Source organism: Chenopodium album, chromosome 11, assembly GCF_948465745.1.
Source record: "Chenopodium album chromosome 11, dcCheAlbu1.1, whole genome shotgun sequence".
Taxonomy (NCBI): domain Eukaryota; kingdom Viridiplantae; phylum Streptophyta; class Magnoliopsida; order Caryophyllales; family Amaranthaceae; genus Chenopodium; species Chenopodium album.
The window spans coordinates 35596575-35621728 of record NC_137844.1 but is presented as its reverse complement, the minus strand read 5'-3'; the positions used below and the strand labels follow the sequence as shown (position 1 = coordinate 35621728).

General features: G+C 38.3%; 1 protein-coding gene across 1 annotated transcript; it reads left to right on the top strand.

Annotated features, from left to right (window-relative positions):
• Positions 1–3114: 3114 nt before the first annotated feature.
• LOC145566547 (uncharacterized) lies at positions 3115–7034 on the top strand. The gene is made up of 4 exons (XM_081625932.1): positions 3115–3258; positions 5714–5853; positions 6169–6388; positions 6501–7034. Exons 1-4 carry the CDS (start codon positions 3115–3117, stop codon positions 7032–7034), a joined length of 1038 nt encoding a protein of 345 aa, XP_081482058.1.
• Positions 7035–25154: the final 18120 nt, after the last annotated feature.

Below are 25154 nucleotides of genomic sequence, written 5' to 3'. Positions count from 1 at the left end.
GAGTAGTTTACTTGCTAGGGTTTGGGTAAACATGTGTGATTGATTGATTGAGGTTGATTTGGGAATTTGAGTAGTTCTTGTGTTGTGATTAAATTGATTCATAGAGGTTTGCATGTTGCTTAGTTAATTGGAATAGCTAACCATGATTGCTAGCATTGATTGCATGATTGAATTGATTGACATGGCCACTTGATATTGATTTGATGATAATTGGTTGAGTATTTGATTATGTTTCTTCCTATTGTTTAACACTAGAGAAATCTATGTTAGAAAGTATGAAGATGATTAGTTGAATGCTCCTAATTGCTCCTACTATTTGTCTTTGCATTACTTGGATTGCTTGACTCCCTAATTAGCTTGATTATCATGAATGCATGTTGATCCCCACTCCCTAGTGTTTCATTTGTTTGCTTGGTTTAGGAAGTAGAATAGCACTACCTTTCACCTTAGACTTCGACCTAGCTTAGGCGTAAATTAGAAATACTTGAACATAACCGTTCCTAGTGGTTCGACCCTTGACTTACCTCTATACTTGTATTTAGGTAGTTGAGTGATTATAAATTTGTTTGACCGTAGGGATGATTAGTTTAACGACCTAGTTTTCCCCACGTCACTCTATCATGAGTAAAATGTTAGTAACTTCAATAAAATATAAATCAAATTGAAAATAAATTAAACTAAATTAAAAGTAGAGTTGATTTGATCCAAACCCTCAGTTAATTATACCTTTCACGCCTTGATTTGTGGACGAAACCTCGGGTGTTGTATGAACTCCTTGGAGTGCTTAAGGGAAGTATTATGGAAGAATAAATTGGCTAGGGTTTAGGCTAAAGCAAGAGAGAAAGAGAAAAGATAATGATTGTTGGTGTAGAGGGAGAGAGAATGATTTTTGGTGTCTCGAACTGTAGAAATGAGGGGGGTATTTAAATAGAAAATGAGTAGAGGGAACACACGGAATCCTAAAAAGATAAAACCCTAGTTTTGGGACACCGTGACACGGCATAAGTTGTCGCGACACTGCAAAACGTGCCGTGACACGGTACATAATACCGTGTCGTGGTGCAATAGCTGCCCTAAAATGATAAAGCGTGTGAAGTGTTTACGCGGAAAAACACGGGAAAATACCGTGACACTGCACATGTACCGTGACACGGCAGAAAATGCCGTGACGCGGCAAAGTCCACTGTGGCAAGGCACGTGGCGCCGTGTCACGGTGTACTGTTTTTTCCGAAATGCGTCCAGGTTCATAAACGCGTGAGGGAACGCGGAAAATACACAAAAAAAGCATCATGACACAGTTTAGAATACCGTGTCACGGCAGTATGCACCGTGCCACGTCAGCTTTTGCCACGTCGTGGCATTATAGCTGCTGCGCGGTAATTCCAGTTTTTTACGCATTTTTAAAACTACGATAACTTTTGATCGGTAACTCGAAATAAGGCATATAATATATCATTGGAAATCCTGTAAAGTATACTTTCTAAAACAATTAAAATCAGGTAAAAATAATTTGTAGATTTTAGGATATGGCTGTTTTAGTGAAAGGGTGTCGGTTTTGGGCCGAGTTTAGAATTTTGATCATATCTTCTTCGTTTTAAATCGGAATTGGGCTTATGATATATTGTTGGAAAGCTTATTGAAAGGCCTATCCAATAAAATAATAATTGGATCATAATTATAGGGCCAAAAAATCAGTTTCTCTCGGTTTAGTAATGTGGACACGAAAAGTGGAAAGTAAGTTATGGTTTAGTGAAATGAGCTAGGAATTGAGTTGGTTTATGAAATGTATTGGGAATGAATATGGATTTAAGCACTCCAAAGGTTAAATACTCAACACGACCAATAATGGCGGTGAAAGGTTGTTCATCAACGGATTTGGTTTTGGGGAGACGTTTTTAGGTGTCTACATACGGCATTCTTGAGGAGGTTCTATAATCATGGAAAAACCACTGAAGCTCGATCTTTTATTCAAGGCTACCGCCAAAAGAGTGGTGAGTCCCTAAGTGCGGCTTGGGAATGATACAAAGAACTTCAATGCCAATGTCCACATCATGGAATACCCAAGTATCAACTCATTCACACTTTCTATGGTGGTCTCACACCTCAAGGAAGAACAAGCTTAGATGCCGGAGCCGGTGGCCCAATCATGAACAAAGGAGAAGATGAAGTGGAACATATCATAGAGGAGGCTGTAAATGAGGATTGGTATGAAGGAGATAGAGATGCTATATCTAGTAAAGGCGTTTATGCATTAGAGCAAGCCAACGCAATCAACAACCTCTCTAACCAAATCTCCAAAACGACCAAGCAAATAGATGAGCTAATGAAGGAGAGATCCAATCCTCAAGGTAACACTTCCCCTTCAACCAAGGGAGGCAATGGTATGAAAACTTCTTCCCCTTCTTTTACAATACAATTCCTCAAGGATGTTTGTTTTGTTTAAATTGTGGAACCTATGACTATGATACCTCTCAATGTGTATATTCTTGTGAAATTCAACCCCCTCCCTAAGAACATGATGAAAATGTGGAAGATGTTAATGCTATGAACTTTGCTCCTAGAATGGAGAATATGGGGAATATGAAGCCAAATTCAAATCAAATGGGGAATTGGAATCAAAGTGGAAACTATGGTTGGAACCAAGGTGATGGTGGTTGTGATAACCAATACCATAGTGGGGGAGGCCCTTCAACCTTTAATGGAAGAGGGTACTCTAACCAAAGAGGGTATGGTAATCAAAACCAACAACCTAACTCCCAATACTATGACCATCAAAATCAAAATTTTGGTGATCAAAGTAACATGGGAAACATTCAACAAAGAAATGTTCCTAACCAAGGCACCGGAGGCAATAGGGGTTAATATGCTTCTAATTTTGTCCAAACTAATAGACCTCCAGGTTTCCATCAACCCCAACTTCCCCAATGTTCCCGTAATGGCTAAACTTGATGCTCTATTGAAATTGCGTGAGGAGGATCAAAGAGACATGAAGAGGACAAAAAGCGAACCAATGATCACATGAAAATGCTTGAAACTCAAATTGCTCAACTTGCATCTAATTCATCCCCTTCTTCTTCTTCTACCCTTCCAAGTCAAGGAGTCAACCCTAAACCCATGTACGCCGTGAGAACTAGGAGTGGAAAGGTTGTTGGGAGTGACCCTTTGGTTGAGGAAGAGCCTCAAGAAGAAGTGGAACTAGAGGATGAGAGTGAGAAAGCCAATGAGTCATTGGGTGTTGAGAAAGAAAAGGATGTTGAGGTAACAAAGGAGAAAAAGGTTACCCCCTTGCCCCTAAATCGCCAACCTAAAGAGGAAAAGCTACCCTTTCCACAACGATTTATGAGAGCCAAGCTTGATGCTCAATTCAGGATGTTTTTGGATGTCATTAAGAGTTTGCATGTTTCCCTTCCTTTTGTTTATGCTATGAAACAAATACCCCACTACTCTAAATTCTTGAAGGGCCTTTTGAGTGGGAGAAGGGAGTGTTAAACCGTGAACCTAATCGCCAATTGTAGTGTCATCCTTTCCAACAAACTTCCTACCAAGTTGAAAGATCCGGGTAGCTTCTCTATTCCTTGTTCCATTAATGGCGTGGAGTTTGACAAAGCATTGTGTGATTTAGGAGCAAATGTGAGTCTTATGCCCTATTCCATCTACCAAAAGCTTAGTGTAGGAACCCTCTCACCCACAAATGTTACTCTCCAACTAGCGACCGTTTTACCAAGTTTCCCAGGGTAAAGTTGAGGACATTCCCCTTAAAGTTGGAAAGTTCACATTTCCTGTGGACTTTTGTGTGCTAGAGATGGATGAGGATGAGAGGATACCTATAATTTTGGGTACGCCATTTCTAGCTACCTTTAGAGCAATCATCGATGTGAATGAGGGTAAAATGACCCTAAAAATTGACAAAGACTCAATTGAATTTAATTTGAATAGTGTCATGCAACAACCTTCCTCAAGTGGTGAATGTTTTAGAATTGATGTTCTTGATAATGTGTTCAATGAATTTTCTCACTCCCATTTGCATGCTACTAATGATCCTCTTGAAAGTGTGTTATTGAATTAATCCAAGATAGGTGCTCACAAGGAAGACATGCAATTTTATGAGGATTTGCTTAAGAAAAGCAAAAGGGAGTGCAAGGATGTAAGCATGGAGGAAGAGGCTTCTTTCACTCATGACCTCTTTCAAGTTGAAGAAAGAGAAGAGAGCTTCAATGGTAAGGGAGCACCAAAGGTAGACCTGAAACCTCTACCTTTGGGCTTGAGGTATGCATATCTTGACTCCAATGAATCTTTTCCCGTAATTACCAATTCAAATCTAAAGGAGGAGCACACCTCCCTCTTGATCAATGTTTTGAGAAAATTCAAGAAGGCTTTAGGTTATACCATTGATGACATCAAAGAAATAAGTCCATCCTTATGCATGCAAAAAATTTATCTAGAGGGAGATGCTAAACCCGTTAGGCAAAGGCAAAGGAAGCTTAATCCTTCCATGCAAGAGGTTGTGCGGAAGGAAGTTGCTAAGCTTCTAGATGCGGGAATTATTTACCCAATTTCTCATAGTGATTGGGTATCTCCCGTACATGTTATGCATAAGAAGGGTGGCATGACGGTGGTGAAAAATGCTCATGATCAACTAGTTCCTATTAGGCTTGTTACCGGTTGGCATATGTGTATTGACTATCGCCAACTCAACACAAGTACATGCAAAGATCATTTTCCATTGTCGTTCAATGATCAAATGTTGGAAAGGCTTACAAAGCACTCCTTCTATTGTTTCCTTGACAGTTACTCGGGTTTTTCCAAATCCCGATTGACCCCAAGGATCAAGAGAACACGACTTTCACATGTCCCTACGGTACCTATGCGTATCGTAGGATGCCTTTTGGGCTTTGTAATGCCCCCGCAATATTCCAACGTTATATGATGTCAACCTTTAGTCATATGATTAAGGATGAGATAGAAGTCTTCATGGACGATTTCTCCGTTGGAAGAGCCACCTATGAAGATTGTCTATCCAATTTATCTCGTTGCTTGGAAAGACGTGAGAGGGCTAACCTCGTGTTGAATTGGAAAAAGTGCCATTTTATGGTAGAGAGTGGGATCGTTCTTGGGCACAAAATCTCCCATGCCGACATCGAGGTGGATAAAGCCAAGGTAGAGGTCATTGAGAAACTTCCTCCCTCCACCAATGTGAGGGAAGTGAGATCTTTTCTTGGGCATGCCGGGTTTTATCGGCGTTTCATAAAAGATTTTTCATTAATTGTCAAACCTCTCACATCCCTCTTGCAACAAGATAAAGAATTTGTGTTTGATGATACTTGTCAAGAATCGTTTTATAGGTTGAAAGAAGCACTTTGCACCACTCCTATAGTCCAAGGACCGGATTGGTCTCTACCATTCGAACTAATGTGTGATGCAAGAGATGAGCCCATTGGCTTGGTCCTTGGACAACGAATGGAAGGAAAACTTCATGTTATACATTACTTGTCCAAGACTCTCAATGATGCGCAACGGAATTATATAACTATCGAGAAGGAATTCTTGGCCGTTATCCATTCATTTGAGAAATTTAGAACCTACCTCATTGGTTCTAGGACAATAGTGTACACCGACCACTCGGCTTTCAAATATTTGATAAGCAAGAAGGACGCTAAACCGAGATTATTAAGATGGGCTTTGGTCCTCCAAGATTTTAATTATGAAATGAGAGATAAATAAGGGGGTCGAGAATGTGGTGGTGGATCACCTTTCTAGGTTGGGTGGTGCAAGGATTCATGAAGACGGTTTGCCAATAGAAGATACTTTAAAGGTTGATGTTCTATATGCTCTTGAGGAGAAGACAGAGCCATGGTATGCGAATATAGTGAATTATTTGGCTTGTAGTGCCATACCTCCGGATTTCACCTCCCAACAACATCGAAAACTCAAGCATGAAGCCAAGCGATATATTTGGGATCACCCCATTTTGTTGAAAAGAGGGGTTGGTGGTTTGCTAAGACGATGCGTCCCCAACGATGAGATTCAAAGAGTCCTCCATATGTGCCACTCTTCTCCTTTTGGTGGGCATATGAGTGCTTAAAAGATTGCATCCAAGATCTTGCAATTTATGCTCTTTTGGCCCTCAGTATTTAAGGATGCTTGAAAATTTGTCAAGACTTGTGATAGGTGTCAAAGGACGGGGAACATCTCTAGAAGAGACGAAATGTCTCAAAACCCTATCCTTAAGCTCAAGGTCTTCGATTTATGGGCTATAGATTTCATGGGACCTTTCATTTCTTCTCAAGGAAACAAGTACATCTTGTTCGTTGACTATGTCTCTAAATGGGCGGAAGCCGTGGCTTCTTCTACGAATGATTCAAAAGTGGTAGTCAATCTATTCAAGAAGGTAATCTTTCTGAGATTTGGTGTTCCTAGGTCCATTATCAGTGATGGGGGGGTCGCATTTCAAGCATCACACCTTTACTAGACTTCTCAATAAGTATGGTGTATCTCACAAGAGAGGGCTTGCTTACCACCCTCAAATGAGTGGTCAAGCGAAGATCACTAATAGAGAGCTCAAGGTCATCTTGGAGAAGATGGTGGCCAGAACAAGGAAAGATTGGTCTTCTAAGCTCATTGACTCTTTATGGGCATATAGGACTGCTTTCAAGACTCCAATAGGGACTACTCCCTATAAGCTTGTTTATGGAAAAAATTGTCATTTACCCATAGAGATGGAGCACCGGACTCATTGGGCTATCAAGCAAATCAACTTCGATCTCCATAGTGCGGGTGAGCAAAGACTCCTAGAGCTTTGTGAGTTGGAAGAGTTGAGAATGAATGCCTACGATAGTGCAAGCATGTACAAGGCAAGAACCAAGGCTTGGCATGATGCCCAAATTATCAAGAAAGAGTACGCCATAGGCCAAAAGGTTCTCCTATTCAACTCCCGTTTGAAGCTTTTCCCGGGCAAGCTTAGATCGAGATGGAGTGGGCCATACATCATTACAAAGGTGTTCCCATATGGCGCTTACGAGATCTCTAAGGACTAGAATTCCCCATTCAAGGTTAATGGTCACCGACTCAAGCCCTATTATGAAGGATATCCCATTTATAAGCTGACTTCTACAACACTTCTTGATGTGCATCATCCGTTTGAACCTCCTTGATTTAGCTCAAGGAGCATCGAGCTAACGACATAAACCAAAAGCGCTTTCGGGAGGCAACCCGTGTTTCTATCTCCTTTTCTACTTGCTTCTACCCTCTTCTATTATTTTAATCTCATTTTTGTTAATTTTGATTGATAGGTAATTAGATTATTTGGCTAAGGATTTTTCAAGTTCGTTTGTGAGAGAAAGAGGATTGAAATGAAGAAGTCTTGAAGACCCTGTGTGCGGGCGCGCAGGACTGTGAGAACCCGCGCACATGGCTTATTCAAGAGAAGAAATTTGAGGCAGAAAGCTGTGTGTAACCTGTGCGCTCTTTATGCGCGGGCGCGTAGCCACCTGTGCGCAGGCATGACTGTGAGAAGGTGCGTAGCGATGGATGTCAAAATTCCAGATTGGGGTAGAAACTTTTAGGCGACCTATGTGAGCCCTGTGTGCGGGCGCGCAGTGTTGTGCACGGTCGCGCAGAATTCGTGTGCGGGTGCGCAGTGTTGTGCGCGGGCGTGCATCGCTGGGTTTCACGAGAGTTATTTCTTTCTTTTCCCCCGATTCCCTTCACTTCTCACACTCCATTTTCGAATCAACTTCTCTCTCCTCATAAACTCAAACCCTAACATCTCAAACTCTTCAAATCTCATAGAAAACTCACAATTTAGCTTGATCTTTCACTAAATCCACCACATTTATTCACTATTTTCACAAAAATTCTCACTTTCTCTCTCTAAAATACCCATTTTCTTCCATTTTCGTGGTCAAGAAGCTTGGGTACTATTGCGTGCTCGTGGGTGTTCATGGTTGAGTTAAAGCTTCATCCTTGTGGTATAACTCTTAACTTTGTTACTTTGTTATTCAATTCAACTAGAATATGCAAAGTTTTTGAGTTATTAAACATGTTTTAGCTTAAGTATGGAATTTATGTGATTATGTGTGATTTTTAAACATCATAGCTACGAATTGTTGGATTTTGGTGTATAATTGTGTAGTTTTGGAACATTGTTGTTGGATTGATTATATTTGATACAATGATTATGTCAATTGAGCAATGTCACTGGACTTCTTTAAGTTAAATTCAATTTTTATGGAAATTGGTATTGATGTTGGTATGACTTGATACTAGTGATAAAATTTTGTGATTTTGATCATTGTTGTTAATCTTGCTTGTACTAGGTGCTATAATTTTGGGGTTTGTTGTTGTTACTAACCTCATTTGCAGATTATTAAGTTGAAGCCTAGTTTTGTTGTTGTTGAGATTCAATTTGGTTGGTTTGGACAGTCGTGCTTCCTTCTTGGGTCTTTGTTATTTGTGGTGTTCTTTGGATTTTGTGTGTGCTCAAAATTAGTAAAAGGAAGTGTAGAAAAGAGCCCCGGTTTACAATTGAAGAGCCTCAAGATCAAACTCAAAACCAAACAAAATTACCCATCTCTCTTCCCGCCTTAAAATTCGTCAACAAAAACCATTCCCCCTACCATAAAGAGCTAAAGAAGCGTAAGCTAAACTCCATAAGACACTATTGTTAAAGGGCCATGGAAAAATACCACCACCGAACCTATAAATAGCCCACCTATGAATTCCTCGCCTCCTTTGAAAAGGAACCTTGTGGGAACAATGATTTCAAAATCTCCTTCCAACTCTTTAATGCTCGTCACACCACGAGGCATTGGGATTTCAATGCTTTGTTAAACTTCCACCCCGATGTAGACCTTCTTGCTCCACCAACAAGTCTATTTCCCGAGTATAACGCATTCAATTGGTGGCACACAATTTCAGATATTCGGGTGTTTAGTACTCGGTATTCGGTGGCAAATCAGATCATTCGTCCAGTGCTCCGAATTCTCCACCGCATTTCGGGATATTTGGTATTCAGTAAGCAAGATCTGAGCAAGCTCACAAGGGAAGAGCTATTCACCCTTTGCATCGCAACTAAGGAGGAGTTGTGAGGGCGGCTTAACATGGGCTATTGGTTTGCGCTATGTTGCGAGGCAATTAAAACTAACAACAAAACGGGTGAGATAGATGTTGGTGGAATGAAAACGAGGATTGCCAAGAACCTTGGGTATGAGCTCTTCTTTCCCGCTTGCACTCAAGCTGGGACCGACAATGATCTCTTCCTCGACATCATCCAAATGAGGAGGATGGGTTTCATTCAACCAACTGAGGATGTCGTCAACTTTTATGACTGGCATGTTGAGAAGAACTGCCATTGAATCTTGTAATATCCCAGTCGAACTTCTTTGGGGCGTGATGCTAGGAATGTATAGAAGATTGCCAAAGATAATGGTGTGTTGCCTACCGCCTTCGGAGGAGCAAGAAACATGTTTGTTGGTGAGGAAGCGGAAGAAGAAGAAAAAGAAGAAGAAGCAGAAAAACAACAACAACAACATCAACAACAATAACACCAACGACGAAAATAACGGCAACATCATCATCATCATCAACAATATCAACATCAACAAGGCATGAGTAGCCTTGAACAACAAATGATGAGCATGCAACTTGACATGCAAAGCATGCTTGAGAACCAACAAGGTACGTTCATGCAAACTCAAGCTCTTTATGGTGCGGCCGTGGAGAGAGGTAAGGTCACCCCCCCGGTCAATTATCCTAATTGGCCACCCCAGCATGGCTTGGTCCCTTAATGGAGTGGATCGCGTCCTACTTGACACTATTGGCAAAGGCCTTCCTACCTTGATATTCCCCGGGTAAACTACCTGATGGAGACCGGGTATGATTACACTGCCTAGGGTGGGAGTTATTTTAGGGGTGACCCCAATTACCCATATGTTGATTTTTCGTACCCTAACCCTCTAAGGCTTCCCCCACCCTTCGACCCGTTGCCTCAATGGCAACAAGACCTCTTTCGAGGCCACTACGGTTGGCCCCCCGGTTTCACTGGTGGTTGGGACCCTCATGGTGTCCCCCCGGATGGGTTTTCATATGATTCCATGGGGGACGAGAATGGTGATGAAGCCGGCCCTAGTGGCCAATAGCCTTCCCCCTTGATTACTTTATTTTTCCCCTTTTGTCCTCCTTTCCCATGGTTTTTATGTGGCACACCGAGGACGGTTGTAGACACCTAATTGTGTCTCCCCAAAAACCAAACCCTGTGATAAGTACCTTTTACGTTGCTTGATTATCAAATAAGGTAAAAGTGTGAAAAGTTTTGTGATGCGGTTGTTTTAATAGAAAATCTTTCTTTCTGTTTTCGAAAATCTTCTCTATTTATCAAAATAGTTAGTCCAGTTTAGTTTGGTCCGTGACAGGGGTCCAATAATAGTGTAGTTGGGTCGAGTTTGCAAAGAGCTTTCCAATGATATATTATAAGCCCAATTTCGATAAATAATGAGGAAGTTATGGCCAAAGTATTAAATTGGGTTTGAAATAGTTTTATGGCCCAATGATCTAGTGGAGGGCCCATTAATTAATATTCCTAAAATTATTAGGATTGATTCTAATTTTCTAGAGTAGTCTAGAAGGTTCTTTTGAGTTCTAATAGTGTTAGGATTGATAATTATCTTTTGAGATAATGAATTTGATTTGAAATAAAAACAAGTGTTTTATTTTCATAAAATCTGATTTAAGTTGATAAACACGGAGTTTAATGGCTTAATTATATTCAAAAGAGGATTCTATATAAAAGCGTGTTTAATCTTTTAACTAGCGCAAAACGTCAAGTCTGTCGCCAAACGACAGAGTCTGTCGCAATGCGTGATGCTTGCCATTTCGCACTGGGCTCTATTGCTGGCGACAGGGGGCAATTTTATTCCGATTCAAATTTTGATTCTTTTCTATCGTTTTCGGACTACTTTCTTTATAAATAGGGTCGTATTTCCCCTTTTTTATTCACTCAAAATCATCAACAATCATCAATATTCTATTCTCTTCTCCCTCAAGCTAATAGCTTTCCTTTCTCCCTCTTTCTAAGCCTTCCCTTCTCCCTCGACGTGAAAGGTTGATAATTTCTGAGTGTTTGGTCCCAAATCCCTATTTCAATTATTTAAATTAATTGTTTGATTTAATATTTTCCTTGAAGTTACTAACGTGTGTATTGTTTTGATAGAAAGAGATACGAAGCATCAAAGTAAGTAATTTCATTGCTTAATTATTCTTTTGATATAGGAATCATGCTTAGATTGTATTAATTCCTAATATCATGTATGTTTCTAGTATCATGTTTAGGTTGCTTCCTATTCTTTCTTCTATCATGTTAGTATCATGTTAGGGTTAAAGATTTGATCTTTATTGTTTAGTGACATGCTAGAATTTGTTATTAATCTTGTTAGTGTCATGCCTAGGATCTTGCTATTATTATTATGCTTTGATGAGATTGAATATTATGATGATGATGATGATTTGTTGTATCAATATATTATTATGTTGCTTGATATATTATTGTCATTTCTTGATCACGCCCTCTGTTACAAGTTTAAAGGGAATTTGTACTTGTAATCACGCTTAATAAGATAATTAATAATATTTTTTAGGCTAATATGATTATAATTCAAGTGATCGCCAATAGTAGTTTTGTTTGTGCATTAATGTTCAACCAACATAGATTAAACAGGTTTAGGATTAATCTATTGATTGTATGTTAGTTAGAAAGCGCACATGAATATGAAAAGAATAAAGTAGAGGCCTATTTTTAGGGTAGGTTCAATCTCTTTTAGGTTGGATTTGTACCTTCATCCCCGAATATCCAGTCATGGTTCTAGACCACTATAGAGTTAGCGATCTCATGGATCGTGAAGGGGTGTAACCTTCACCCTGTTGATGGTTTACAAGTTCCTTAAACTTGTTGTCGACTCTTTTACTCTACCTTCCTTCCCTTTGGACACCACCATGCTTAAGTGTATGATCACAGTTGGGCTCAAGTGTGGAATGGCTTGAAATATTCCCCTACAGTTTTTTGGCAACTCCGCTGGGGAGGATTTCTATTTTCATTCCTAAAATTTATTTTGGCAACGATTTAGAATGAGTGGATGAGACTCAAAACGTTCTAAGTATTCATGTGCGTAATTTTGATTAACATTATTGGCATAAGCATAAAAATGGTCCGCATTAGAAAGACCATCGGTAATGCGTCAAAAACATATGATTTTTACACGTAGGAAATTTGGGAAATATTTTTCACAACTAGGATCGAAAAAACGCTACGAAAATCGAAAAATTCAAAGAACAGAAAGCTACTGAGGCATGTAGGAACCGGCGCCGAGAAAACTGTGCCAGCGCCATGCAATGGCTCTGTCGCCGTGCGACAGCAATGTCGTTTGGTGACAGGGTTATCTTCAGGCAACAAGCCCCGTTGTCTCGCGCCATGTTCTTCCAATACCGAGCCAGAAATCTACCTTCGTTGTATCGACCAATCCTAGTACTGTTCGCTCGATTCTACTTCCTGATTGAGTTTTTCTCACTTTTCTGAACACATATGTGTTCTACATATGGCAATAACCCTTTGGGGATTCACGCTCCATCTACCCAATCGAATGCTCATGACAACGAAGGGTACATCCGAGTTTGTTGAATTCACCAAACTGTGGAAGCGAGTTTAACTCGCGGGGTCCCATCCACACACGCCAACCCTTCCAAAGGTAAGGCTTCCACGCGGTGCATCCGGACTCATAACCATGGACCCTTTTTGACTAACCCTTATCCTTGAACTTTAGAGAATTAGAGCCATAGTTAGGTTGCAAACTCATTGCATCATATTGTGCTTACTTGACTACTTGTGCATTCTTTGCTTGTGCATAACCTATGTGTGTTTACACTAACCGTTTTTTTAACTTGTGAATGAGTCTAAATAAACTAATTAATGACTAAAGGACTTTGCTTAATTAATTAATTAATTAATATGAGTCTAAATAAATTGATCAAACCTGACTTAGTACGACTATAGGCTTGTCCTTTTAGAGTAAAACACTGGAAACAGGCCCAGACTACTGCTTCAGTAATGGCGCATGAGTTTGGCCTGTGGCATGACACTCTAGTGTCCAGCGTTATGCGACAGTATTGTCGTATCGCGCTGGTCCTGGCGTCTGGCGACAGTCCCGTTGCTTAGGCGATGGCCCAGTTTTCTGCTCGAGTCCTCACGTTGAGTCTACTTAATCAGTTTATTAACGGTAGAACCTATATGTAGTCCTTAATTGAGTCTAAGCACATAGTCTAATGGTCCTACACAAGTGTTAAAGCATGTGACTTACACTCCCTAGTCTTAGCACACATTTTGTGTATATGTCACCATGATCATATCTTAGGTTCATGCATGAGTCGTTCTTTCTGTCATTTGAATTTGGGGGTCCATTCTATTCCTAAATTCTTCAACATCTCTCCATCTACATCGTCTTCCCATTCTCCACATACTTTCTCCATACATATCATTCCCCTCATTATTCCATGATCTTTCTCCATCTATGCATGTTGAATCGAGTTTGAGTCAAGTAATTAACAAAAAAAATCCACAATCTCCCTTTCCATAGTACTTGGTCAAGAAGAGAAGGGCGGCTAATCAAAGACAACATTTTCATCCAAGTACTACTTTTTGATAAACCGATTCAACAAAAGAGAAAAGCTAAGAAGAAAATGGCGTCTTAGGAAGAAGTCAATGAACTTAGGCAAAACTTGGCCAATGTAACTGAAATGATGAAGGCTATGGCTCTTCAAGTCAATGACCCTGCAAAACAGCAACAGATGCAACAAATGGAGGAAAGCTTGAACAAGCTCTCCAATGACTACAAGTTCCAAGGCATTAGCTTACAAGGGGTCTCACTGGAAAAGGAGCTTCTTCCGCAGAAGTTCAATGCCAATGACATCCCTGTAGGAGTTTATAGGTACTATTAAGCGGAAAATCATGAATCATATTCAATCAAGCACCTAATCCCAGATCGCATGCATAACACACAGGACACATAATCATACCTTTGAAGCATGAATTTCACGTAGCAATTGATTGACAAATCGGGGAGAGAATAGAGCCCCAAGCGTTGCTCCTCTACTTAGTCCACGAGATTCGAACGAGCCGTCCACCAATACTAGATAGGTCGAGTGAAAGAGGAAAAACCGCGATCACCACCTTTATGGACAATCGACCACCGCACGAACCACCACCACCACGAACCACCACCGGTGCCGAGGATGAGGAGAGAGCCCATGATGAGGCCCTTGATGGGCCTCATCCTCTAATGCTCGATCTAGGCCCTTTGTGTGATCTTATAGGATCCGTCCAATTGGGCTTTGGCCTATTTAACTAGTCCAAAGATCGTTAATACATCCAGCTATGATAAAATGACAACCCAAATGTTCGAACTTAATTATCTGCATAATTTAATCCATTTATATATCTAGTAATTGCACATAACGAAGACATAAATCCTTCAATCTCCCACTTGTCTGAGACAAGTGTGCAATATTCAAATTCCTTAAGTCAATATGTGTCAATTTGAAAATATGATTGCATCACATGTTGAGATCATATTAGTCTACAAATCGTTTCTTAAAATCTGAGTTAGAATTACAAAACCAAATGAAAACTGAGTAATGCATTTGAACGCGGCCACGTATTTTCTAAATTCTACCTCTTCAAGCGGCCATGACACATTCCCTAATTTAATAGGTAGACTCAATCCAATCCTATGACAACAAGGCTCCCGCTCAACTTTTGAAATAACCAGTAAACACCCTTTATAATCTCCAGTTACGGGTAGACGTTTGAGTGTACCATAGTCATAACATCCATTGAATCATGTTCCACTCATGTCAAAGGAATCCACTAATATATCTGGAAGCTCTGTACTTGAACTTCAAAGTAGGTCATTAGTTCGATCATGCATCATTCATGCATATCCAAGTGACTGACCGAGAATCACTATGCCCCTATAGCCCATGAAACTGGGTTATCCAATCTATCTTACATTCTAGTCCAATTATTGAAATAATTTATGTCCATTTTAATGATTTCGAACTAGGAACTTAAATAATATACGAATTTTGTTCACCTGTGAGGTTTCATTCACCAGGTCATCAACCTAATGAGCCCATCAATTCATAATTATTTTGGACATTTTATTTAATTTCCAAAACCATAATTAAATAAGAGAAATGATATTTCTATTTTAAACATAATTCTGCAAATATATCCATTCCTTATGTAATATGTTTTCTAAAAACATACACAACTTGAATTAATATAATTTGCTACAATCCAAGACTTTGATATGACATTCATATCTTAGTCTATGGAATTGAAGGGGTTTAGTGATTTCTCACTCATAATAAAACTTTGCATATCACGACATCCCGCTTGTCATTGATCTCATAAATGAGGTGATATCTCATATCTATTTGTTTGGATTTGTGATGTGACCCTGACTTCTTTGTTTTGGCAAAGGTATTCTTTTAGTCACAGGATAATTTGATCCAAACTTCCTCCTTAACTACTCTTACTGTAGCTAAATACACATATTCCTACATTGAGTATGCAATAGTGTTCTGCTTTAAACTTTTCAAGCTTACTGTACTTCTCCATTCAGACACAAAATGCATCTAGATCAATATCTAAAGTCATCTTTCCTGTTTGGAAAACTTTCATCCGTATAACCTTATGACAACTTCTTCACTTTTAACACCATAAACTAGAAACATTCCTTTAGTGATTCTCAAGTACTTAAGGATTGGCTCGTATTAGCTTTCAGTATGCTTATTTTGAATTTACTTGAAATCTGTTACATACGCACAAGTCATATGTAACATCTTGCTTTGCACATATCATGGCATATATAATGGACCCTTTTGCAAAAGCATGAGGTACACTATCCATACAACTCAACTCTATTAGCTTTTGAAAGCACTGAGTTTTACTAAGCGTATTACCATGAAACATGGGAATATATCCTCTCATAGACTATTGCTTCATGAACTTGTCAAGAACCTTATCAACATAAGTCTCTCGATGTTGTTCAATCATTCTTCAAGATTCACTTTGTGGATCTTGATTCCTAATGTGTACTCAACATCTCTAAGTCTTTCATATGGAAACAACTCTTTAACCACTACTTGACTGATTCAAGCATTGATATGTCATTTTACATGAACTGTATGTCAACTACATACAAGACTAAGAAGACCAATTGCTCCTACTAAACTTCTTGTCTCCACAAGATTTCTTTTCTCTCTTTTAAGGAAATCAAACTGTTTGATTACCTAGTTGAAATGAATGTTCCAACTCCCTAATTCTTACTTCAATCCATAAATAATTTCTGAAGTTTGCAAAACTTTCTATGAGTTATGGATTTTAAAACTCTTAGGTTGTATCATATACATATCCACCATCAAGAACATTTCATGAAGGTGATTTTGATCTCCAAGCAATCACTAGATGAATCCAAATAGGCTGACACAACTAATAAGCTTGGCCCTATTTGTAAGACTATCATGGACTAACACATCTTTATAGACATGGAGTCCATTCTTGATTCTATGGCTTTAAGCCATTTCCTGAGTTGGCACTTATCCAAAGCTTGCTTGTAGGCCGTGGGTTCTAACCATTCCAATAAGAAAATTTTAGAATCCACCTTTTCTCAGAATTTCAACAAACTATTTGTTTTAATCCTAAGTAACCTACATTAGGTATAAGCAACAATAGAATTATTTTCTTCAACTCTTTGAAGCCTTTCATTCAAGTAGGACGATAAAAGCCTCGCTAGTTGAATTAGCTTACTTCGACATATGATTTATCAAATTAGCTGACTTCATACGCCCTCGTCTCTGATGTAGTGTTAACCACATCCATTTGTTGCTCGTCTTGAATCTTATCAAGATCTAATTTTACTCCCACATGGCTTTGTAGGAAGAGATTTATTTCTATAAAGACACTATCGCGAGCAACAAACGCTTTGTTATCAACGCGATTGTAGGAATAATACCTCTTACTTGATTTAGGGTGCATTATGTCATCATTGCAAACATTTTACAATGATCCCATAACCCTTAATCTTGTTTTTGAAAAGACAACTTTTGGAACATCTCCAAATCATAACTTTTATAACGTCTTCTCAATTGCTTTGGTTGAGTATTTCTTTAGTATAGTCGCAATTGTTGTTCTAATATGTATCCTCAAAATGATATTTGTAAATCATTAAAGCTATTCTATGATCGAACCATGGCAAGAAAAGTTTGATTCCTTCTTTTTAACATTTTAATTGTAATGTTTCTGGATTGTGAACTAATTCAACAATTCTCTTAGATGATCATTGGTTTTGAGTTAAATATTTATCACAACAATCATATTGTGGTGTTAAATTGCATATCTCAAATTGATTTTACATTTCATTTTGGAATTCCTGAACTTTTCAATGATTCCAAGCTTTACTTTATTAAGTAATTATCGATATAGTTACTTAAATCGTTAGTAAAAGCAATGAAATAGTTAAATCTCTTTGGTAATCCTTGAACTTATTGGTTCACACACATCATATGTATGAGTTCCAAAAGGTCATCACCTTATCAAGCATGACTTTTAATTCTCAAGTGATTCATAATCACTTTAGAATAAGAGTCCATCCAATGTAACTTTGGATTGCAAATGGTTTATGTGACCTAACCATACTTTGTTATAAGTAAGTTTATTTTGAATCATCTAATTTTGCTTTTGTGATCTACTTATATCAATGTCATAAATAAAATTTAACTCATATCTAGCAAAATGAAAACAATTTATTACCTTGGTCATGGATCAACACTTGTCCAATCCAAAGTAAATCAATCAGTATTCAAAACAAAAACTGAAATGTTGTCTCATCAAAAACCGGAAATTGTTCTAAAATCATGATAAACTGATCAGAAAATAAAACTATGAAGCTATTTCTGGCCACTCAAACACTTCTAGTGCACCTTAAAGCTCCATTTCCATTCTAGCTTCACTTGTTTGCAGTTCATGCGCAACATTAATAATGTTAAGCACTACAACTTGGTATCACATACCTAAGTGAAAGTTAAAATGTTTATAACATAATACCTGAGGTTGATGCTCCATTCTTCTTGAGGAAGTCAAGGTATTTCTAGCAATTGCGTTTCTAATACCCCTTCTTCTTACAATAAAAGCATTCACTTTCACTTGTAGCCTTGGGTTTTAGATTCGCCTTAGGCTTCTCATGAGCCTTGGAAACTTGCTTGCCCTTGCTCTTGGCACTAACCTTTTGCCCCTTATTCTTGAACCCCTTTCCCTTTTGAATCATAAGAACTTCCTTCTTAGGTTCCTTAGGGATTTTCTTTTCAGCACTAACCAGCATTGCGTTCAACTGATTCATAGACTTTGCAACAGCAGTCATGTTTAAGTTCATGATAAACTGGTTGAAACTTTCTAGAAGTGAGTGGAGAATGATGTATGTTGCCATCTCATCACTTTATGGGTGCCCCAGTTTCTCCATATTTTGAATAAGGCCGATCATTTTGAAAACATGATCATGAAATATGGTACCCTTCTCCATCCTACAATCCAGAATCTCACGATGGAGCTCGTACCTTTCAACTCTAGCTTGTTTCTTAAACAAAGCTTTGAGTTCTTGCATCATTGTGTATGCATCCCGATCCTCAAAACGCTTTTGAAGACTAGGCTCCATGGTAACAATCATCAAGCAAGTGATACGCACAGCTCTATCATGAGTTTGCTTGTGCTTCTTGACTTCTGCCGTAGTTGCATTTTCTGGCAGAGGTCCTGGCAATGGGGTGTCAATGACATCCTCTCTACCTTCAGATTTCAGAACAAGCCTTAGCATCCTTTCTCATGTGGAAAAGTTTTCTCCTGTCAACCTATCCTTCTCATGGAATGGTCGAAGATTGTAAATGTTATTATCATTGTGATTACGGCTACCCATCTAAGTCAAAATAAGGCAAAGTTTAATAATTATGTTTAATTAAAATTTTAAAGTACCATAAAAGAATTAATTAGGTAACTTTAAAGCACTTTATTCAATATTAATGGATCCCAATTGAATTTTAAGTGATTCCAAGACCCTTTTGTGCAATAATTGACAAGACTGAGACCCTACCATAAACCATTACATTTTCAAGGTGAGTAAACTCTTTACTAATTACAATTCTAGTAATTCTTGGTTGAATAATTAACCATCACATGCTTAATTATTACCCTTTTCTTCGAGGTTCTACACGCTTTAGGTAACCTTGTTGAGCATAACCAATTATATATGTAGAACGTGATCCACCCCAAATTATCCAAGATAACAAGTGACACTCTGCGGAGGCTGACCCATCACTCATGATCGAAGGATTGTTGGGTATCTAATTGGAAAAACAATCTCAATATTACTTGGACCTAGATTCATTATGTTGTGATTATTTAGTGAACTCTAGCGCATCATCAATCAACATAAATAAAATCTAACATGCATAATCTACTATTGCAATAAAACATGACATAGTATGGCCCCTTAGTCCTAAGAAAACTAGAAATGAGAAGCTCCCACTTGAATCATCGTGGATCTCCATCCACTTTGCTCCGTTGGGCCTTCACTTCATGGGATTCTATGGACTAACACTATTTAAAAAACTAATCTATTTACTTTAAATAAAAGTTATTAAAATACTTAACGGTACGCAGACCGTATTTAGATTACAAAAATACATCATGATGCGTAGATCGTATTTAGAATTTATAGGCCATACTAGTCTATATATAGCAACATAATATCATATATTATAATAAGTGCCATATAATAAATCACTCAACATGTTTGTCTAAATTACAACATCAAATGTTCACAATTAAGGCAACGCATTTTCTAAAATATCTCATATTTTAAATCATAATTAGATAATATCATATATTATTCATGACCAATTATAAAATATCATATATTTTAATTTACGTATCAGATAGAATCAAATCTTATTTTAATCTAGAAAGATAAATCATATTTAATCTTCCATGATTATCCTAAAAAACTTAGGAGATTCTATCCTAATTACTAACCAATCAAATAATTTTAAAATCAATTATATCCTAATCTAATTATGGGATAATAACATTATTTAAATCAGTTATTACCCTTTTGGAACATGCTCAGAATATCCTAATCAATCTTATCAAAAATTAACCACTTAATTATGAATAATTACCAATTTAACAACTTTAAATATGGATAATATCAAATTTAACAACTTTTGCAAGATTTGATTTTATCTTAAATAAAAGATTTTTATCCAAAATAAAAGATCATATTTATCTTGAAATATTTCAAAATAAAATAATTTAAATTTTTTTTTGAAAACCGTGCGCCACCTCGCCGACCACCGTGGTTGGCTAGCCGAAGCTAGCCACGGTGGCTGGCTGCTTTAACAGCAGCCACTGCCGTAAGGCAGCAGCGTGCAGCAGCACCTGCTGTGTTGTAGGCCACCTTGCGTGGCTAGCCAAGGCTAGCAACAGTGGCTGGCCGCCTTACGGCAGCCACCGCCACAAAAACAGCAGCAACAGCAGCACTGCAGCCGTGGCAGCAGCTGTGCAATGCTTGCACACTGCTGCCCACGGCCACCGGACCTCCTGCCCTCCCCTTACCCTCCCCTCTAAGACCACCATCTGGTCGGCAGTCGCCGTGGCTGCCGGCCACAAATTTTTTTTTTTTTTAATTTTTTTTTTTTGGTTTTTAGTTTTTAATTTAATTAAAATAACATTTATAACATTAAATTAAATCAGTCCGCAAAACTAAAATTAAATCCCATTCAACTTTAAAATTAGGGTTCATCATAAAATTAATCCCAATTTAATTCTAACTCTTAAAATTAAATTGATGATCATACACAAAACATTTTTATGCATAAATCCATCTGATTAAAATTATGAAACATAAAACAATTCGAATTAAATCAAAAATCAAGCACCAAAATCATATTTTAGGCTATGAATTTTCGAAAATCCGAAAATTAAGGTTAGGGTGTTCGAATTATTCAAATGTTCTAGGTCTTAATTCGGTCTTCTTCATGGCTATTTTGAATATAATTAAATCACATTCAAACAATTCCAAAAGTTTAATCACATTAAAAATAATAATTGAACCATAATTAAATTAATTTCTACCTCTTAATTGATTATAAAATTAACATGGACTTCAAATAATCATATTATTATAATCTAGTGCGTACATGCAAGAGGCTAACTGATACCACTGTAGGATTTTATAGGAACTATTAAGCGGAAAATCATGAATCATATTCAATCAAGCACGTAATCCCAAGATCGCATGCATAACACACAAGACACATAATCATACCTTTGAAGCGTGAATTCCACGTAGCAAATTGATTGACAAATCAGGGACAGAATAGAGCCCCAAGCGTTGCTCCTCTACTTAGTCCACGAGATTCGAACGAGCCGTCCACCAATACTAGATTGGTCGAGTGAAAGAGAAAAACCGCGATCACCACCTTTATGGACAACCGACCACCGCACGAACCACCACCACCACGAACCACCACCGGCGCCTAGGAGGAGGAGACATCCATGAGAAAGAGAGGAGTTTGAAAGGGTTAGGTTTTGTGTTTACTAATTAAGGTTTTCATCAAAATGATCACTGGATTGCAATGCTGCTCTGTCAAACCCTAGGCACCTAGTCTATATATAATCTTATTATAATTAGACTAGGGCACGAAGCCTAAAAACCCTCCTTATTCCTTCCTTTGGCCGGCCACCCAGAGTGATGAGACCCATAATGGGCCTCATCCTCTAATGCTCGATCTAGGCCCTTTGTGTGAACTTATAGGATCCGTCCAATTAGGCTTTGGCCTATTTAACTAGTCCAAAGATAGCTAGTACCTCTAGCTATGATAATACGACGACTCAAATGTCCGAACTTAATTATTTGCATAATTTGATCCATTTATATATCTAGTAATTGCACATGACGACGACATAAATCCTTTAATCCCTAAGTTCAAGCCAACCGACAATCCTTACTTCCACTTAAGAGCTTTCGAAACTATAATGAACATTAAGGGGATTGATAGGAATGCCTGCAGATGTTTTGAACTAATTAAGTTAAATGCTTCACTAGAATTAAAAAAAAAGGTCGACTTTGACATATTGATGGGAATAGGGTTTAATAGCAACACCCCTGTACCCAAAAAATTGGAAATCATATAAACTAGAAAATTACACCTAGATAGCTGAGCTTTGAGGTTTGATAAAAAAATTACATTTCCCTATCAAAAAATTAAAGTACAGTAAGTGTTGTTTACAAAATGTGTGTATCACACCTAGGTGACTTGATCTACCTTAGTTGCAAAGAGACTTGCTTGTCTTGTTACGGATAGTTCGTTGTTGGGTTGCATTTGGGTTAGGAGCATTATGTTGTTGCTGTGGATTAGAAGCAAGAGGCTGTTAGTTAGATCATTAAGAGCATTATGCTGTAGGTGTGGGTAAGGAGCAAGAGGCTGTTGGTTATGACCATTAGGAAGTTGGTGTGGGTTAGGGTGTTGTTTATGAAAAGTAGACAGTTGGCTAGGATCAATATTTAGGGGTGAAGCTAACTTAGGGGTTGTCGGGGAGTTAGATGAAGCAACCATATGACCCTGACCCCCCTACACGCAAAGGTACGATGCCCTATACTGATAATATTCATAAGGGATCATAGTTGGCCTATATATAGAATGTACATTGCTGACTTGTAGGGGTTTGGGAGCAATGGGTCCGAAGCTACTTGTCGGGGCTGAACCACAAAGGGGTGAAGCTAACAAAGGGGTTGTCGAGGAGTTAGATGAAGCAACCATGTGACCCTGACCCCCTACACACAAGGGTACAATGCCCTGTACTTATGATATTCATAAGGGATCATAGCTGGCCTATATACAAAATGTACATCGCTCGCAGACAACTTAGTAGATGGAGTCCGAGGGGTATTCTCGCTTGAAACAACAGTAAAATACACTATTGATCCATCACCGTCCACCATTTGGATTCCTTCGATAGAATGTGGGATGTAAGGAAAGATAAATCCTTGAGGAGGAGGCAGCTGCATCAACAAAGAAAGGGAAGTTAGAACATTTGGTGTCATTTTAAGACTTCAAGTAAACAAAAAATGAATACACATGAGTAAACCTGAGAATTTAAATTTTGAACACATTGTGCTGGTTGCACTTTTGTTGATTTCTTTGGTGCTTTGCAGTTGTTGTTAGTATTACCACCCTTTTTTTATTTTTTAACATAAGAAAGGAATCTCACATCAGTTTTCCTATGCGCTGCCCTCTTTGAAGGATTTATGTCTTCGTCAAGTGCAATTACTTGATATATAATGGATCAAATTATGGAGATAATTAAGTTTGTTCTTTTAGGTTGTCATTATCTGTTGCTAGACGTGATCAATGATCTTTGGGCTAGTCAAATAGTCCAAAGCCCAATAGAATGGATCCTATAAGGTCACGCAAATGGGTGATGGATTGAACAAAAGAAGGAAGCCCATTATTGGGCCTTATGGAGTGGCCGGCCATATGAGTTTGAAGAGGGAATAGTTTGGGCTTGGTTTGGACTCTAATTATACATATGATGTATAAATAAAGGCCTTGCCTAGAGTTTGATATAACACACTTGAGCAGTCAATTGAGAATAGATAAACAAGTAGCCAAACCCCAACCTCACGCAATCTCTCTCCTCACTCCATCCCTCACGTTCGTACAACCGTATGGCCCCCTAGTGCAAGGTGGTGGTGTGGTGGTGTTCGTGGTCGGTTTCCTCCTCCCTTCTCCGTAAAAGGTGGTTCGAAGTGTTCGTGCCCAACTACTTAGCAGTAATAGATGTTCAATCATATCCCGTGGACTAAGTAGAGGAGCAACTCTTGGGGCTCTATTATCTCCCTAATTAACAGTCAATCGATTGTGAAAGTCACGCATCAAAGGTATGTATTATGTGATTTTTTATGTGTTATGCTAGTAGATCCTGTTTATGTGCGAACGAATATGATTCGTGAAAGTTCGCATTATAGTACATAAAACCTTATAGTGGTATCAGTTAGCTTCTTGCATTTACGCATATTGATCCTAAATCTTTGATGTTCACAAATTTTAATTTAGTTAAGGGAGGAATTTAAATATGAATTCAATAACATAATTAAAATAGTGATTTTAATTGATTGGAATATGTTAAAATGGTGGTTTTAATTGCTCAAATTTTCCTAACCCTTGCTGTTTTGTTCCTTGTCGTGTAGAACCCTAATTTTTGAAAATTTTGGTTCAATTTGATATTTAATTTAATTCAATCAAATTAATTATACATTAAATTAGTTCTTGTATGATTAATTAGTTCATATAAAAATGTTTTATATGTATGTTTAAATCAAATTATTAAGTGCCTTGATTTACTAAAATGTTGCAATATGATTGCAAAATTCAAGATAAGATCTAGTTTTGATTTTAATTTAATCGGTTTACTAGTTATAAAATTGTTTTATATTGAATAATTCTCTAAGACCAATAATTAATTAACACAAAAGTTGTTTTAACTCATAATTATCTCAAAAAAAAAGGAAAAGGGTTTTGAGGGAGGGTCACCGTGGCTGGGTGGAAGAACCACCATCTAGTAGACCACGGTGGCAACCCTACTGGTCGAAGGGAGGCGGGCACTAGGGAGGACGATAGAAAGGCGGCAGCAGGGAAGTGCAACCGCTGCACTGTTGCCTGCTGCATCCAGCGTTCTGCTGGTGGTTGAGCTTCGGCCTAGCTGCTGGGGCAGTCCTCAGGCGACGATAGGGATTTCAGGAAAGGGTTGAAGGCAGCACCGACGATTAGAGCCCACTGAAAAGCTGACCAGAAATGTTCTGGTCAGGCCGCTGCCTGCTGGTGTGCTGTTACTAGGCTTTGTTCCTGGCTAAGATTACGACCTTGCGGGAACGACTGCTTTGTTGGTTGGGGATTATTCCCTGGCTGACGTGGTAGTAAGTTTAAAAAAAAATTATTTTATTAAAATTGTTTATTTTATTTTAATTTTAGATAAAATGTGATTTTATCTAAAATAATAT

Bases quoted from the DNA above. Each gene is read 5' to 3' on its own strand.
- LOC145566547 (XM_081625932.1), top strand. From the start codon at position 3,115: ATGTACGCCGTGAGAACTAGGAGTGGAAAGGTTGTTGGGAGTGACCCT. The intron at 5,854-6,168 runs GTATGCGAATAT...GACTTGTGATAG, and splicing joins GAGGAGAAGACAGAGCCATG to GTGTCAAAGGACGGGGAACA. The intron at 6,389-6,500 runs GTAATCTTTCTG...GTATCTCACAAG, and splicing joins TAGTCAATCTATTCAAGAAG to AGAGGGCTTGCTTACCACCC.